Source organism: Strix uralensis, unplaced genomic scaffold (genome assembly GCF_047716275.1).
Source record: "Strix uralensis isolate ZFMK-TIS-50842 unplaced genomic scaffold, bStrUra1 scaffold_471, whole genome shotgun sequence".
Classification (NCBI taxonomy): Eukaryota; Metazoa; Chordata; class Aves; order Strigiformes; family Strigidae; genus Strix; species Strix uralensis.
Window position 1 is genome coordinate 20,244 of NW_027437065.1, and position 15,204 is coordinate 35,447.

The 15,204-nt window shown below is 63.6% G+C and overlaps 2 protein-coding genes across 3 annotated transcripts; one reads left to right on the plus strand and one right to left on the minus strand.

The window, feature by feature from the left end:
* The first annotated feature begins 54 nt into the window (after window positions 1-54).
* Window positions 55-6,521, plus strand: ZNF740 (zinc finger protein 740). Of its 2 annotated transcripts, XM_074858015.1 has the most exons (8): window positions 55-181; window positions 1,163-1,563; window positions 2,071-2,202; window positions 4,496-4,582; window positions 4,747-4,818; window positions 4,976-5,099; window positions 5,946-6,064; window positions 6,172-6,521. In XM_074858015.1, the coding sequence occupies exons 2-8, from the start codon at window positions 1,555-1,557 to the stop codon at window positions 6,259-6,261; spliced, it is 633 nt and encodes a 210-aa protein (XP_074714116.1). In that variant the 5' UTR covers window positions 55-181; window positions 1,163-1,554; the 3' UTR covers window positions 6,262-6,521. The 2 variants fall into 2 exon arrangements, with proteins under 2 accessions (XP_074714116.1, XP_074714117.1); XM_074858016.1 differs by lacking the exon at window positions 4,747-4,818.
* A 961-nt stretch (window positions 6,522-7,482) lies between these two features.
* On the minus strand, window positions 7,483-14,360 carry ITGB7 (integrin subunit beta 7; the record flags this gene model as incomplete). The annotated part of the gene is given in 13 exon segments (XM_074858006.1): window positions 7,483-8,584; window positions 8,703-8,863; window positions 9,079-9,314; window positions 10,277-10,499; window positions 11,617-11,774; window positions 11,776-11,826; window positions 12,164-12,318; window positions 12,320-12,352; window positions 13,610-13,632; window positions 13,635-13,749; window positions 13,842-13,931; window positions 14,013-14,108; window positions 14,202-14,360. Coding segments are annotated over 13 exon segments (1,563 nt in total), but the record flags the coding sequence as incomplete, so codon positions are not given.
* Between the last annotated feature and the right edge of the window lie 844 nt (window positions 14,361-15,204).

The following is a 15,204-nucleotide window of genomic DNA, read 5'->3' on the forward strand; positions in this document are numbered from 1 at the left end:
TCACTGCGCATGCGCCGCCCCCCGGGGGCGCCCCCACCGGAAGTGCTGGCGGGGGCGGGGGCTTCCGCTTCCGGGTCGTCGGCGGCGGCCGAGGAAGGGGGGGGGCGCCGGGGCCGCGGCTGTTTGTAAACTTGTCGGTGCGGCGGGCGGCGCGGAGCGGAGCGCGGAGGGGCCGCGGCAGGTACGGACCCGCCCCTTCCCGCCGGCACGGAGCGCCAAGGGGGGGGGCACGGCCCGGCCCGGCCCAGCGCGGGCCGCCTCACCGGGCCCGGCCGCGCGTGCCGCCGCCTCAGCCCCGCCCCCACCAGGCGGCACCGGGAGGGGAGAGGGAGGAGGAGGAGGAGGAGGAGGAGGAGGGGTGGGGGGGGGGAGGGGGAACCGGGGTGCGGGAGGGGGGGAGGGGGCGATAGCGGGGCGGCCCCAGCGCGCAGGCGCGGGGCGGCCCCACCGGGAGGGGTGGCCCCTCCCCCGGCGGGGTCACCCCCTCTGCCTCCGGTGTGACCCCCCCCCCCCCTCCGGTGTGACCCCCCCCCCGGTGTGACCCCCCCCGGTGCTCTCCCCCTCCCCGAGACCCCCCGTGTCACCCCGCCCTGGGTCACCCCTACACACAGGATCACACGGCTCCGCCCCCCCGGGATTCCCCACCCCCCCCCCCCCAGCCGGGATCACCCACCCCCACCCCCCCGTGTCACCCCGCCCCGGGATCCCCCACATGCAGCGTCACTCCCACGCCCCCCCCCCCCTCTTCCCCCGTGTCACCCTGCCCGGGTCACACCCCCCCGTGTCACCCCGCGTTGGGACACCCCTTGCACACACACAGCGTCAACACACCCCCCCCCCGCCGCGGGTTCCCCCCCCAGGATCATCCCCACCCCCCTGGGACACACACACCCCCCCCCCCCCCCGTGTCACCCCTCCCCTGGGACACCCCTCACACACAGGATCAGCCCCCCCGGGATCCCCCATCACCCCCCAGGGTCACTCACACCCCCGAGACCCCCCCCACGCACCCTCAGCGTCACCCCCACACCCCCCCTCCTATCCCCCGCACCCCATTGACTGGCGTCCACCTGGGGCTCAGCAGGGACGGGGGGGCCCCCCCCCCCCCTCATCACGAGGGGGGGCCCCCCCCTCCCCATAACCGTCCCCTCCCTCCCCGCAGGCGAAGACCCACAGCGGCGGCAGCGGCGGCAGCAGCGTTGTCCCCGCGGGGGAGCCGGCTCCCGCCCCGGGGGGGGGCGGGGGGGGGGGAGATGTCCCCTCTCTAAGAAGCGTTACAGGCAGCTGCCCGTCCTGCCTAACCCTGCCTAACCCTGCCAGCCCCCCCCCCACCCCGCCGGGGTTGAGGAGGAAGAGCCTCACCGCACCCGCGGCACCGCCGGGGCAAAGATGTCGGCAAAGTGGCGGGTACTGGACGAGCCCGGCAAAAAAAAAAAAAAAAATGATTAACTGAACCCACCTTTCTAACCGTTAAAAAAATTCTTTTCCTGGGCGAGAATTAAGGCTAAAGAATTGTTACAATCCGTTTGTCGAGGACAGACAGACAGACACAAGATGGCTCAGGTAATGAGCCCCAATTTTCCCACCCGTACCCCAAGGCCCGAGAAAGTGTTGGGGGTGGGGGGGAGAGTGCTCGGCCCGGCAGCTCCCTCCCCGCCGGGGCGGTGGGTGCCGGCGCGGGCCCCCCCCTCCCCCCCATCACCCCGTCACACCCCCCCCCCCCGTCCCGGTGGCCGCTCCGGGGCTCATCCAAACTTTCCCGTTAGCCATTAGGTCCTCGACGGGCCTCAACGGAAAAGGGGGTTTGGAAAGCGAGGAGGAGTGAGGGGGGGGGGCGGTCTTGTGCCTCCCCCTCCCTCCCCCCTCCCTTACCCCCCCCACCCCCGTTTTATCGCTCGGTCGAAGGCGTCCGGTCTCTCTCCGTCCCCCCTCGCCAGGGTTTGGTTTTTGGTTTCGTTTTGAGGGGCCGGAGAGTGGGGAAGGAGAAGCGGGGCGGGGGGGGTAGGGGGGGGTGGGTTGGGGGGGGCGCGGGCAGCGCCTGCAGCTCGGCCGCCTCTCCCTCTCCCGCAGGCGAGCCTCCTGGCCTGCGAGGGCCTCTCCGGCGTCTGCCTCGTGCCCACCGTGGCCAGCAAGAAGATGATGCCGAAACAGAGCTCGAAACAGGGCGAGAGCAGGGAGAGGGGCAGCAGCCCCGACATGCTGGTACGGCCGCTCCCCGCGGGGGGGGGGCCGGGGGACGCGGGGCTGCGCTGGCAGGGGCTCCTCCTCCCGTTGGGCGCTTTTCCCCCCCCTTCCAGTTGGGTTTTTCCTCTTGCGAAGCGGACGGGGTTTTTCCTCCTCCGGTTGGGTTTTTGGAGCCTTCGGTTTGATGGTTTTCTGCTCAGTTTGATGATTTCCTGCTCAATTTGATGGTTTCCTGCTCAATTTGATGGTTTCCTGCTCAATTTGATGGTTTTCTCATTTAATTTGATGGCTTCTTCCTTCAATTCGATGGTTTCCTCGTTTAATTTGACTGTTTCCTCGTTTAATTTGACCGTTTCCTCCTTCAATTTGACCGTTTCCTCGTTTAATTTGACCGTTTCCTCCTTCAATTCGATGGTTTCCTCATTTAATTTGACCGTTTCCTCGTTTAATTTGACCATTTCCTCCTTCAATTTGACCATTTCCTCATTTAATTTGACCGTTTCCTCGTTTAATTTGACCGTTTCCTCCTTCAATTCGATGGTTTCCTCATTTAATTTGACCGTTTCCTCGTTTAATTTGACCATTTCCTCCTTCAATTTGACCATTTCCTCATTTAATTTGACCGTTTCCTCGTTTAATTTGACCATTTCCTACTTCAATTCGATGGTTTCCTCGTTTAATTTGACCGTTTCCTCATTTAATTCGATGGTTTCCTCATTTAATTTGACCATTTCCTCATTTAATTTGACTGTTTCCTCATTTAATTTGACCATTTCCTCGTTTAATTTAACCGTTTCCTCCTTCAGTTCGATGGTTTCCTCGTTTAATTTGACCGTTTCCTCATTTAATTTAATCATTTCCTCCTTCAATTTGACCATTTCCTCGTTTAATTTGATGGTTTCCTCGTTTAATTTAACTGTTTCCTCCTTCAATTCAATGTTTTCCTCGTTTAATTTGACCATTTCCTCGTTTAATTTGACCATTTCCTCCCCAGTCAGGTTTTCTCCTCTTTCAATGTGGTTTTGTCTTTTAATTTCTTTTTTTTCTTCCTTTAGTTTTTTCCCACTTCAGTTGTTTTTTTCCTCCTTTAGTTGTTTTTTTCCTCCTTTAGTTGTTTTTTCCTCAATTCTGTTTTTCCTCCTTCGATGTGGTTTTCTCCTTTCATTTCATTTTTTCCTCCTTTGGTTCATTTTTTCCTCCTTTAATTCTTCTTTCTCTTCCTTTAGTTCAGCATTTTCCTCCCTTAGGTTGTTTTTTTTCCTCATCCAATTTGGTTTTGTTCCTCATTTAATTTGATTTTCTCCTTTAATTTCATTTTTTTCTCCTTTCATTTGTTTTTTTCCTTTGTTTAATTCCATTTTTTCTGCTTCAATTTGGGTTTTTTCTCTTTGATTTTTTTTCTCCTACGTTTCAATTTTCTCCTACAGTTCAATTTTCTCCTTTAATTTCATTTTTTCCTGCTTCAGTTGGTTTTTTCCTCCTTCAATTTGGTTTTTTCCTTCTTCAATTTGTTTTTTTCCTCCTTCAATTTATTTTTTTCCTCCTTCAATTTGTTTTTTTCCTCCTTCAATTTATTTTTTTCCTCCTTCAATTTGTTTTTTTCCTCCTTCAATTTATTTTTTTCCTCCTTCAATTTGTTTTTTTCCTCCTTCAATTTATTTTTTCCTCTTTCAATTTGTTTTTTTCTCCTTCAATTTATTTTTTTCCTCCTTCAATTTATTTTTTCCTCCTTCAATTTGGTTTTTTCCTCCTTCAATTTATTTTTTTCCTCTTTCAATTTGTTTTTTTCCTTCTTCAATTTGTTTTTTTCCTCCTTCAATTTATTTTTTTCCTCCTTCAATTTATTTTTTCCTCTTTCAATTTGTTTTTTTCTCCTTCAATTTATTTTTTTCCTCCTTCAATTTGGTTTTTTCCTCCTTCAATTTGGTTTTTTCCTCCTTCAATTTGTTTTTTTCCTCCTTCAATTTGTTTTTTTCCTCTTTCAATTTGATTTTTTCCTCCTTCACTTTGGTTTTTTCCTCATTCAATTTGGTTTTTTCGTTCTTCAATTTGTTTTTTTCCTCCTTCAATTTGATTTTTTCCTCTTTCAATTTGTTTTTTTCCTCTTTCAATTTGTTTTTTTCCTCCTTCACTTTGGTTTTTTCCTCCTTCAATTCGTTTTTTCCTCCTTCAGTTAGTTTCCCCCCCCCCAATTTGTTCTTCCCTCCTCTAATTAGCCATTCGCCCCTCCCAAATTCGGTTTTTTCCTCCTCTACTCCAGCTTTCCCCCCTTTAACACCCTTTTCTCCTCCTCTACTCTGGTCTCCTCGAGGCTCTCCACCCGGACAGCGACAAACCCCGCAGCCGCAAGGAGGACGAGACGGCCGAGGTGTCGCAGCCGAAGAAATCCATTAAAAAGGCAGGTCGGGGGACCCCGAGTTCGCGGGGCAGGGGGGCGGGGGGGGGGGCTGGGGGAGGCCGGGGGGGTGCTGGGTTGTTGATTTGGGAGGTTGGGGAGGCGGGGGGGGGGGGTCCTGGGACAGGAACGGGCGCGACTGACCCAGCCCTCCCTCCCCGTGCCAGCGCCGCAAGCGGGTGGCCGGCGCCGAGGGACCCAGCCGCTCCTCCCGGAGAGGATCCCGCCTCGGCAGCCAGGTTTGCCGCCGTGGAGGAGGAGGAGGAGGAGGAGGAGGAGGAGGAGGAGGAGGAAGATTTCTCAAACTCCGGCAGGCGCAGGACGGCCGGGGGGGGGTCTTTGGGGGGCAGATTTTGCCCCCCCCCCCATGCTGACGGGGGGATCTTTGCCCCGCAGGTGGTGGTGATCAAGCAGAACGGCTCCTTCCAGCTGGGGATCCCCAAAAACTTCATCTGCGATCACTGTTTTGGCGCCTTCCGCAGCAGCTACCACCTCAAGAGACACATCCTCATCCACACCGGTAACGCCCCCCCCGCCCTCCCTAACGAGCGCGGGGTCGCCTTAATTACAGAACCCCAGAATCACCCGGGTCGGAAAAGCCCTTGAAGCTCCTCCAGCCCCACCATGAACCTCCCCCTGACCGTTCCCAACTCCACCAGATCCCTCAGCGCTGGCTCAACCCGACTCTTCAACCCCTCCAGGGATGGGGACTCCCCCCCTGCCCTGGGCAGCCCATTCCAACGCCCAACAGCCCCTTCTGCAAAGAAATCCTTCCTAAGAGCCAGTCTGACCCTGCCCTGGCGCAGCTTGAGGCCATTCCCTCTTGGCCTGCCGCTGGCTCCTTGGCTCAAGAGACTCCTCCCCCCTCTCTGCACCCTCCTTTCAGGGAGTTGCAGAGGGCCAGGAGGTCTCCCCTCAGCCTCCTCTTCTCCACACTAAACCCCCCCAGTTCCCTCAGCCGCTCCCCATCAGACCTGTGCTCCAGACCCTGCACCAGCTCCGTTGCCCTTCTCTGGACACGCTCGAGTCATTCAAGGGCCTTTTTGGGGTGAGGGGCCCAAAACTGAACCCACTCATCGAGGGGCGGCCTCACCAGTGCCCAGCCCAGGGGTCAGACCCCTCCCCTGTCCCTGCTGGCCACGCTGGTGCTGGTACAAGCCAGGATGCCACTGGCCTTCTTGGCCACCTGGGCACACTGCTGGCTCATTACCAATCCCCCCCAGGTCCCTCTCTGACCGGCAGCTCTCCAGCCACTCCTCCCCAGGCCTGTAGCCCTGCTGGGGGTTGTTGTGGCCCAAGTGCAACACCCGGCATTTGCCCTTATTAACCACCCCCCCCCCACACACTTTCTTCACGACACCCCCAGGCGAAAAACCTTTCGAGTGCGACGTCTGCGACATGCGCTTCATCCAGAAATACCACCTGGAACGTCACAAGCGCGTCCACAGCGGGGAGAAACCCTACCAGTGCGAGCGCTGCATGCAGGTACCGCTCCCCAGCCTCCGGGAAAACTTGGGGAGCCCCCCCCAGGAGTATTTATCCCTTCTCCCCCCCCTCCCCTCCCCATTTTTTTTTTTTTTTTTTCCCCGCAGAGCTTCTCCAGGACAGACCGGCTGCTGAGACACAAACGAATGTGCCAAGGTTGCCAAACCAAGACCCCCGACTCGCAGTTGCTGCTCTAGGAGCCGAGCCGAGCAGCGCTGGGGGGTGGTTGTTTTTCCTTCCTCCTCCTCCTCCTCCTCCTCCTCCTCCATTTTACTTCGGTTTTTCGCCCCCCCCCTCCACCCCCAAGCCCCTGCCCCGTTCCAGCTCCCCGCCGCGGGGACGGGGACGAACCGGCCGCTCGCCTGGACTCTCAGCCGACGGCGCTGTACAGAACTCGGAAGATGAGCTGGAAAAACCTTCTCCCGCCCGGCAGAAACCGCAGGCAGCTGCCTACAAACCTGCCTTTTATCCTTTTTTTTTCCCCCAATTTTATTCCCAAGTCCTGCCCTCCCCTCTCAGGAAAGGCTTGGAGCCCCCAAGCCGGCCTAAAGCAGAGCGAAACCGCGACGCCTCCGGCCCCCGCAGGCGCTCGGCTCTCAGGTAGGAGGGTCTCGCAGGGAGGAACTGTTTCTAAACCCCTTTTTTTTGTTGTTGTTTTTTTTTTTTCTGCTAGTTTTTGAGAAAAAAAGAAGAAAAAATTAAGCGTTGGCAGGGCCCCCCGGCAGCTGCAGGGTGGGGGGGGCCCGTCCCGGCGGTGAGCTCTGCGGCGCTTCCCTTTTTCCTTTGGAGTTTTTTTTTTTCTTTTTTCTTGCTTTTCTGTTGTTTTCTCCTTTCCGCGCGTGTTTTGGGGCCGTTGCCTTCGCTCGCCTCCAGCCCAGGCTCCAGCCGGGGGGGGGGGGCAGTGGGCAGGGAGGGGTGTTGGGGGGGGGGAACCGAGGCTGTGATGCTCCTTTGTGGGGGGCGGGGGCACGAAGCAAGGCAGAGCCTCACCCCAAAATGGGGCCGTTTACTGGAAAACCCCAATACTGAGGGGGAGAACAGCCCCGGAGCCTCACGGCGGGGGGGGGGGGGCAAGTGGTGGCTGTGGAAACCCCCCCCCCAGCTCCCAGCCCTCCTCCCTGTGGGGGGTCACCCCTACTCACCACCCCCCCCCCCCCAAAAAAAACCTGCATTTTGGGGACACCAGAGGAGAGCCGGGCTCTTTGGGGACAGCCCTGGGGACGCCGAGGGGGCCTGGCAGCCCCCCCAGCTCCTTCCGTGCCCCCCCCCCAGAGCACAGACTGCAGGGCTGTCCCGCGGCGAACGCTCCCACGCCGAGGCGGGGGGACACAAAGGGGCTAAATCTGGCTGCCCCCCCCCCCCCCGGATCATCACTTCGGTGCCCTGTTGCTCTTCCTGACACTGCCAGGAGCCGGGGTTGGTACCGAATGTGGTCGGGGGGGGGTTTGGGACCCCCATTTTGGGGTACACAACACCCCCCCCCCCCCCCCGGTGATGCTTTGGCTCAGGCAGCTCCGGGCACGGGGCTGGAGGTGGGAGCTGAGCCCCCCCCCCGCGCCGAACTCTGTCCCCATCGGCCTTTTGTGTCTCTCCAGGATTTGGGGGGGGGGCTGGGATGGTTTTTGGGGGTTCCGGGGGGGCGTGGGGGGGTGGCGTCACACCCTGCCCCGGCGTGGGAAACCCGGGGGGGGTGGGGGGGGGGCTGACAAAAACCGGGAGCGAAACCGGCAGCGCCGAAGTTTCGTCGTCTGCACCCACGAGGGCCCCCCCCCCCCACCCTGGAGCCCCCCCAAACCTGGGGAGGGGGCACACAGGGGATCCCCCAAACGGGGGGGAGGGGGCACAGGGGAACTCCCCCTGACCCCCCACCCCCCCCATCCCCCAGCCCGAAGCCTCCTGGCTTCATTTTTTGGGGTGATTTTTTTTGTTGTTGTTTTTGGGTTTAATACACTTCTTTTGCTATGGGGGAAGGGAAGGGGGGGGGCGGGGGGGGGGGGGGGCAGGGTGTGGCCCCGGGGCTGACCCTGAGTCACTTTTAAACCGTAGTTTTTTTCTAAGCCGTCCCCAGCGTGTCCCCCCCCCACCCCAGCCCCACCCGCAGCGTCGGTCCCCATGTCCCCCCCCCCCCCCCCCCTCACCCCGGCCTTTAGGGTTTATTTAAATAAAAACTCGTCGGGTTTTTTCTTTTTTCTAACCCAGGCTCCGCTTTTTAATTTTTGAGGGGGGGGGGGGCTGGATCTGGCTGGGAGCTGCCCCCCCCCACACCCCCTCAGCACCCCCTTCCCTGAGGGGGGTGGTGACATTGTCACCTGTTGGGGACACGGTGACACGCGCTGGGGACAGCCGCTCCCTTTATTGAGGGTCGTGGGGGGGGGGGGTGTCTGGGGATTTTTGCGGGGGGGGGTTCCTTGCGCTCGGTGCCCCCCAGGGTGGCTTTGGGGTGTCCCCGTTGTCCCCTCACTCCGGCAGGTACCTGGGGTTGATGGTGGTGGTGGTGGCACTCCTGAAGAGGGGGTTGTCCTGGGGGGGGGGGGGACGACACATGAGGGGGTGTCACAGCCCAGTGTGTGTGTTTTGGGGGGGGGGGGGTGTGGCCCCAATTTGGGGACAGCAAAGAGGGGGGGACACACAGAGTCACCTCGTCCCAGCGGGCGCGTTGACACTCCCGCTGGAAGCGCCGATACTCCCGCCGGTCGTAGAGCTCCAGGGACAGGCGGGACAGTCCCAGGGCCACCAGCCCCAGGGCCACCAGCCCGGCCACCAGCCCGGCCACCAGCTTCTCCAGGTCTATCGCCCCACCTTGGGATTGGGGGGGGGGGGGGAGTTTTGGTGGGGGGTTCCCAAGGGCCCCATCCTGCCACAGGGCTGCAAGACACCCCCCACCCCCCCCCCCTCCCAGGTCTGTGGGGTCCCTTGAGCTTGGGGGTCCCATGGGTGCAAGCAGCCCCCTGCCCCCCCCCCCACAGGTCCCTTGGGGCGCAGGGGGGGGGTATGGGGGGGGTCCCCGCACTCACCTTCCTCAACCCAGACGCTCAGTGTCACCTCCCTGTCTTCATCATCCTCCTCCTCCTCGGCGCCCCCCCCCTCGATGAGGAAGAGGAGGACGCGCCCGTCCTCGGTGGTCTCCCGGCACCAGCCGGGGGGGGCCGGGGGGGCCGCGGGGAGCAGCCGGGTGGTGACACGGGCGCAGGCGCGGCTGCAGTTCCCCCGCAGCGGCCCCCGCCCCAGGGCGACGCAGTCGGCGCAGTCCCTGGGGACCCCCCGGACCCCCCCCTCCTCGTCAGGGCGCTGGCCTTGACCCCCTGCGCCCCCCCCCCCCCCCCGGGGTCACCGCCATTGCCACCCTGTCCCCATGTCCCCAGCCAGCTCCATCCCTGTCCCCACACTCCCCCCGGCCACCCCCTTCCCCTGTGTCCTCTGTCCCCCCAGCCCCCCCCGCCCCCTCCATGTCCCCTGTCCCCTGTCCCGCCACCCCATCCCATCCCCGCCCGTGTCCCCTGTCCCCTCCATGTCCCCTGTCCCGCCATCCCACCCCATCCCATCCCCGCCCGTGTCCCCTATTCCTGCCCCAGTCCCATGTCCCCTGTCCCCATCCCTGTCCCCACACCGCCCGGCCACCCCCTTCCCCTGTGTCCTCTGTCCCTGTCCCCCCAGCCCCCCCTGTCCCCTCCATGTCCCCAGTCCCACCATCCCACCCTCTCCCCACCCATGTCCCCTGTCCCCATCCCTGTCCCCACACCCCCCGGCCACCCCCTTCCCCCATTCTCTGTCCCTGCCCCCCCAGCCCCCCTGTCCCCTCCATGTCCCCAGTCCCACCATCCCATCCCTGCCCGTGTCCCGTCCCTGTCCCCCCAGAACCCCTGTCCCCTCCATGTCCCCTGTCCCCAGTCCCACCATCCCACCCCATCCCATCCCCGCCCGTGTCCCCTATTCCTGCCCCAGTCCCATGTCCCCTGTCCCCATCCCTGTCCCCACACACCCCTTGGCCACCCCATTCCCCCGTGTCCTCTGTCCCTGTCCCCCCAGCCCCCCTGTCCCCTCCATGTCCCCAGTCCCACCATCCCATCCCCGCCCGTGTCCCCTGTTCCCGCCCCAATCCCAGTCCCATCCCTGTCCCCACCCCACCCCCCCCCCCCCCCCGGCCACCCCATTCCCCCACATCCCCTGTCCCCATCCCCCCCGCCGTGTCCCCCCCCCGCTGTCGGGGCTCACCGGAGGCGCTGGCAGGGGGTGGGACAGGCGGGACAGTGGCCGCAGAGGGGTCCCCCGTAGCCGGGGTGGCAGCGGCAGCTCCCGCAGACGCAGCGCCCGTGGCCGCTGCACTCGCGGCCCCCCCGCAGGCACCCCCCGGGGTCCAGGGGGCACCCGCAGCCGCGGCCCCCGAAGCCCTCGCGGCACCGGCACGTCCCGCACACGCACTCGCCCCGCTGCGGGCCTGGGCAACCGCGTCGGGGTCACCGCAGGCCACCGCGGGGTGTCCCCTCCCTGCCCACCCCTGCGAGGGGACCCGGGGGGACGGGGGCAGGTGACAGGGACAAGGACCCCACGAGGTGTCCAGAGGTAACAGGGCCCCCACGGGGACACGCGATGGGGTGGGGGGGGACCCATGGGGACAGGGGCAGGTGACAAGGATGGGACCCTGGGGACAAGTGACAGGGACAAGGACCCCACGAGGTGTCCAAAGGCAACGGGACCCCCATGGGGACACGCGACGGGGCGGGGGGGAGCAACAACCCAAGGGGACGGGGGCACACGGTGGGAACTGGGGCCCCCCAGGGAATGGGGACCCGTGGGGACAGGGGCAGGTGACAGGGACGGGATCCTGTGGGGACACGTCATGTGAACAGGAGCCATGTGGGGACATGCTGTGGGGAGGGGACACCCCCCCCCCCCGGGATGGGAACCCCAAGGACGGGCATGGACATGGCCCCCATCTCCCTCCTGCGTCCCCCCGTGTCCCCATGTCCCCCTGTGTCCCCATTTCCCCCCGTGTCCCCATGTCCCCCCCTTGTCCCCATGTCCCCCATGTCCCCCCCTTGTCCCCATGTCCCCCCATGTCTCCCCCATGTCCCCATGTCCCACCATGTCCCCCCCTTGTCCCCATGTCCCCCCCATGTCCTCCCATGTCCCCCCATGTCCCCCCTGTGTCCCCATGTCCCCCCTTGTCCCCATGTCCCATGTCCCGATGTCCCCATGTCCCCCCTTGTCCCCATGTCCCCCCATGTCCCCCCTTGTCCCCATGTCCCCCCTTGTCCCCCCCATGTCCCCCCCATATCCCCCCTTGTCCCCATGTCCCCCCTTGTCCCCATGTCCCCCTTGTCCCCCCCATGTCCCCCCCCTTGTCCCCATGTCCCCCCATGTCCCCATGTCCCCCCCTTGTCCCATGTCCCCCCATGTCCCCCCTTCCCCATGTCCCCCCATGTCCCCATGTCCCCCATGTCCCCCTTGTCCCCCCATGTCCCCCGTGTATCCCATGTCCCCCGTGTCCCCCCCATGTCCCCGTGTCCCCCCGTGTCCCCCCCATGTCCCCGTGTCCCCCCGCGTCCCCCCACCTCCGCAGACCAGCCCCCCGTGGCGCTCGCAGCCGCCGCTGTCGCACTGGCAGAGGCTCCCGCTCAGCCCGGGGGGGCACTCGCAGGCGCCGCAGACGCACCGGCCCCTCCCGCTGCAGGGGGGCCCCGTGCTGTTGGGGGGCCAACACCCCCCCCCCCGCCTCCGCCTCCTCGCACTCGCACCGACGGCCCCGACGGCCCCCGGGGCAGCTGGGGGGGGCGGGGGGGGGGGGGGGGGGGATCAGTCATGGTCGGCCCCACAGACCCCCCCCACCCCCCCCACGGACCCCGCCCCATCCTCTTGTCCCCCCCAGCCCCCCCATCCCACCCCATGGACCCCCCCAGCCCCCCCATTGCCTCCATCCTATCCCATTGACCACCCCCAGCCCCCCCCAGCCCCCCCCCCCACCCCATGGACCCCCCCCAGCCCCCCATTGCCTCCATCCCACCCCATGGACCCCCCACCCTGCACCCCCACCCCATTCCCTCCACCCCCCCGATCCCCATCCTGCCCCCCCATTGCCCCCCCACTGCCCCCCCCCGGTACCTGCAGACCCCGCAGTGGAAGGTGCCGCCGTGGCAGAGGGGGGCGCGGGGCTGGCTCTGGGTGCAGGAGCACCCGCAGAGGGTGCCCAGCTCCAGGCTCAGCTCCTCGGCGAAGCCCAGCACCCGCAGCCCCACCCGCTGCCGGGACCCCAGGCAGGCGCCCCGCCCGCACCCGCACCGTGAAGGTCACCTGGGGGGGACACACGGCACCCATGGGGACACCCACAGCACGGGGGGGCACCCACAGGAACACCCACGGCATGGGGGGACACCCACGGCAGGGGGGGGGACACCCACAGCACATGGGCACCCACGGGGACACCCACGGCATGGGGAGGGACACACATGGCACGGGGGCACCCATGGGGACACCCACGGCATGGGGGGACACCCACGGCATAGGGGGCACCCATGGGGAAACCCACAGCATGGGGGGGCACCCACCAGGACACCCACAGGGACACCCACGGCATGGGGGGGCACCCACGGGGACACCCACAGCGTGGGGGGACACCCACAGGAACACCCACGGCATGGGGGGACACCCACGGCAGGGGGGGGGACACCCACAGCACAGGGGCACCCACGGGGACACCCACGGCATGGGGGGGCACCCACAGTGCAGGGGCACCCAGGGGGTCACGCGGTGGCACAAGGGGACACAGAGGGACACAGAGACAGGACGGACACACGGACACGTGGGGTCCCCCCATCCCTGCCCGCTGCCCCACAGGGCCGTGTCCCCCCCCCATGACCCCCAACCTGTGTCCCTGCCCCCCCTGCGCCCCTGTACCCCCCAGTGTCCCCCCATGGACTTTATGCCCCTCCATGTCCCCCCCCATGTCACCCCATATCCCCCAATGTCCCCCCAAGGCCCTTATGCCCCCCATGTCCCCCCATGTCCCCCCATATCCCCCAATGCCCCCCCAATGTCCCCCCATGCCCCTTATGCCCCCCCATGTCCCCCCAATGTCCCCCATGTCCCCCCAATGCCCCCCCAATACCCCCCATATCCCCCAATGTCCCCCCATGTCCCTTATGCCCCCCATGTCCCCCCATATCCCCCAATGCCCCCCCAATGTCCCCCCATGTCCCTTATGCCCCCCATGTCCCCCCAATGTCCCCCATGTCCCTTATGCCCCCCCATGTCCCCCCATATCCCCCAATGCCCCCCCATGTCCTTATGCCCCCCCATGTCCCCCCAATACCCCCCATATCCCCCAATGTCCCCCCATGTCCCTTATGCCCCCCCATATTCCCCCATGTCACCCTAATGCCCCCCCAATACCCCCCATATCCCCCAATGCCCCCCCAATGTCACCCCATGTCCTTTATACCCCCCATGCCCCCCCATATCCCCCCAGCGTCCCCCCAACACCCCCCCACCTGTACCCCTGTCCCTCCATGCCCCCCCCGCGCCCCCATCCCCCCCCCCACATCCCCCCACCTCCTGGTTGACGCGGACGCCGAGCAGACGCCCCCGTGGGAACTGGGGGGGCCGGGGGGGCCCCCGCAGTGGGACTCGTAGCTGAGGCTGATGCCGGGGGGCAGCGGCGAGTGCTGCAGCTCCACCGTGGACGAGAGGCTCTGGGGTGACACCATGGGTGTCAGCACCCCCTGACACCCCCCGGGGGGGGGCACCCAGGGGTCCCACACATGTGTCCCCCCCCCCCCCTCACATTATACGCGTCGGCGATGAGCTGCACCACGTTGCTGGAATCCTCCCGCAGTTCCCCCACCACCGACTTGGGGATCAAGCGGCTCAACTCCTGCGTGGGGACAGCGGGGGGGGGTCAGGGGGGGACCCCAGGGACCCCCCCCCATTAATTTAAGGACCCCCCCCCCCACACCTGGTAGATGGGGACGGTGGGTCCCGTCACGGCGAAGATGGGCTGGATGTTGGCGGCCGAAAGCACCTGGGCCACGTGTCCCACCGAGGGGTAGTCCTGGAAAATTGGGGGGGGGGGGTGGTGGGTTTTGGGTGTGTCCCCCCCAAAAAAAAATAAAAAAAAATTAAAAAAAGGGGTTTGGGGACCTACATAGAGGTGGCTCTTGGCGTAGACGCCGCTGGCGTCGAGGTGGCAGCGGGTGTCGCTGGGCAGGACGATGCCCCCCAGTTTGCCGTCGCCGGCCGTGTGGAAGGTGTCGTCGGAGGCGAAGAGCAGCAGGCGGGTGGCGGGACGCCAGCCAATGTGCTCCTGGGGGCACGAGGGGCTTGCACACGCGCGTGCGCCGGCCCCAGCGCGCGCGTGTGTGTGTGTGTGTGAGATGGGGCGGGAGGGGGCAGGCGGGAACGCGCAGGCACGATCCCTCGGGCTCTTGCACGCGCTCTTGCACGCACACACGCTTGCGCACACGCGCGCTCACAATTCCTCGTGCTCTTGCACGCTCTTGGACACACACTCTTGCACACATGCACGCTCACACACTTCCTCGTGCTCTCACACGTGCTCTTGCACACACACCCTTGCACACAAACACCCTTGCACACACGCACCCTGACACACTTCCTTGTGTCCTCGCACGCTCTCTTGCACACGTGCACACTCAGACACGCTTCCTTGCACTCTCGCACACACACACGCTCAGACACACTCCCCCGCGCTCTTGCACACATGCTCTTGCACACACACTCTTGCACACACACCCCCTGACACGCTTCCTCGTGCTCTTGCACGGTCTCTTGCACACACACTTGCACACACACATGCTCAGAAATACTTCGAAATACTTCCTTGTATCCTTGCACACACTCTTGCACACATGCACCCTGACACACTTCCTCGTGCTCTTGCACGCGCTCTTGCACACACACTCTTGCACACACGCACCCTGACACGCTTCCTTGTGCTCTCGCACACGCTCTTGCACACGTGCACACTCAGACACGCTTCCTTGTGTCCTTGCACGTGCTCTTGCATACACTCTTGCACACGTGCACACTCAGACACACTTCCTTGCACTCTCGCACACACACACGCTCAGACACGCTCCCCCGCGCTCTCGCACGCGCTCTTGCACACACCCTGACACGCTTCCTCG

What these genes read in the sequence shown, in the direction of transcription:
- ZNF740 (XM_074858015.1), top strand. An exon ending in GATCCCGCCTCGGCAGCCAG is followed by an intron (nt 4,819 to 4,975) that starts GTTTGCCGCCGT and finishes TTTGCCCCGCAG; the next exon opens with GTGGTGGTGATCAAGCAGAA. An exon ending in ACACATCCTCATCCACACCG is followed by an intron (nt 5,100 to 5,945) that starts GTAACGCCCCCC and finishes CGACACCCCCAG; the next exon opens with GCGAAAAACCTTTCGAGTGC.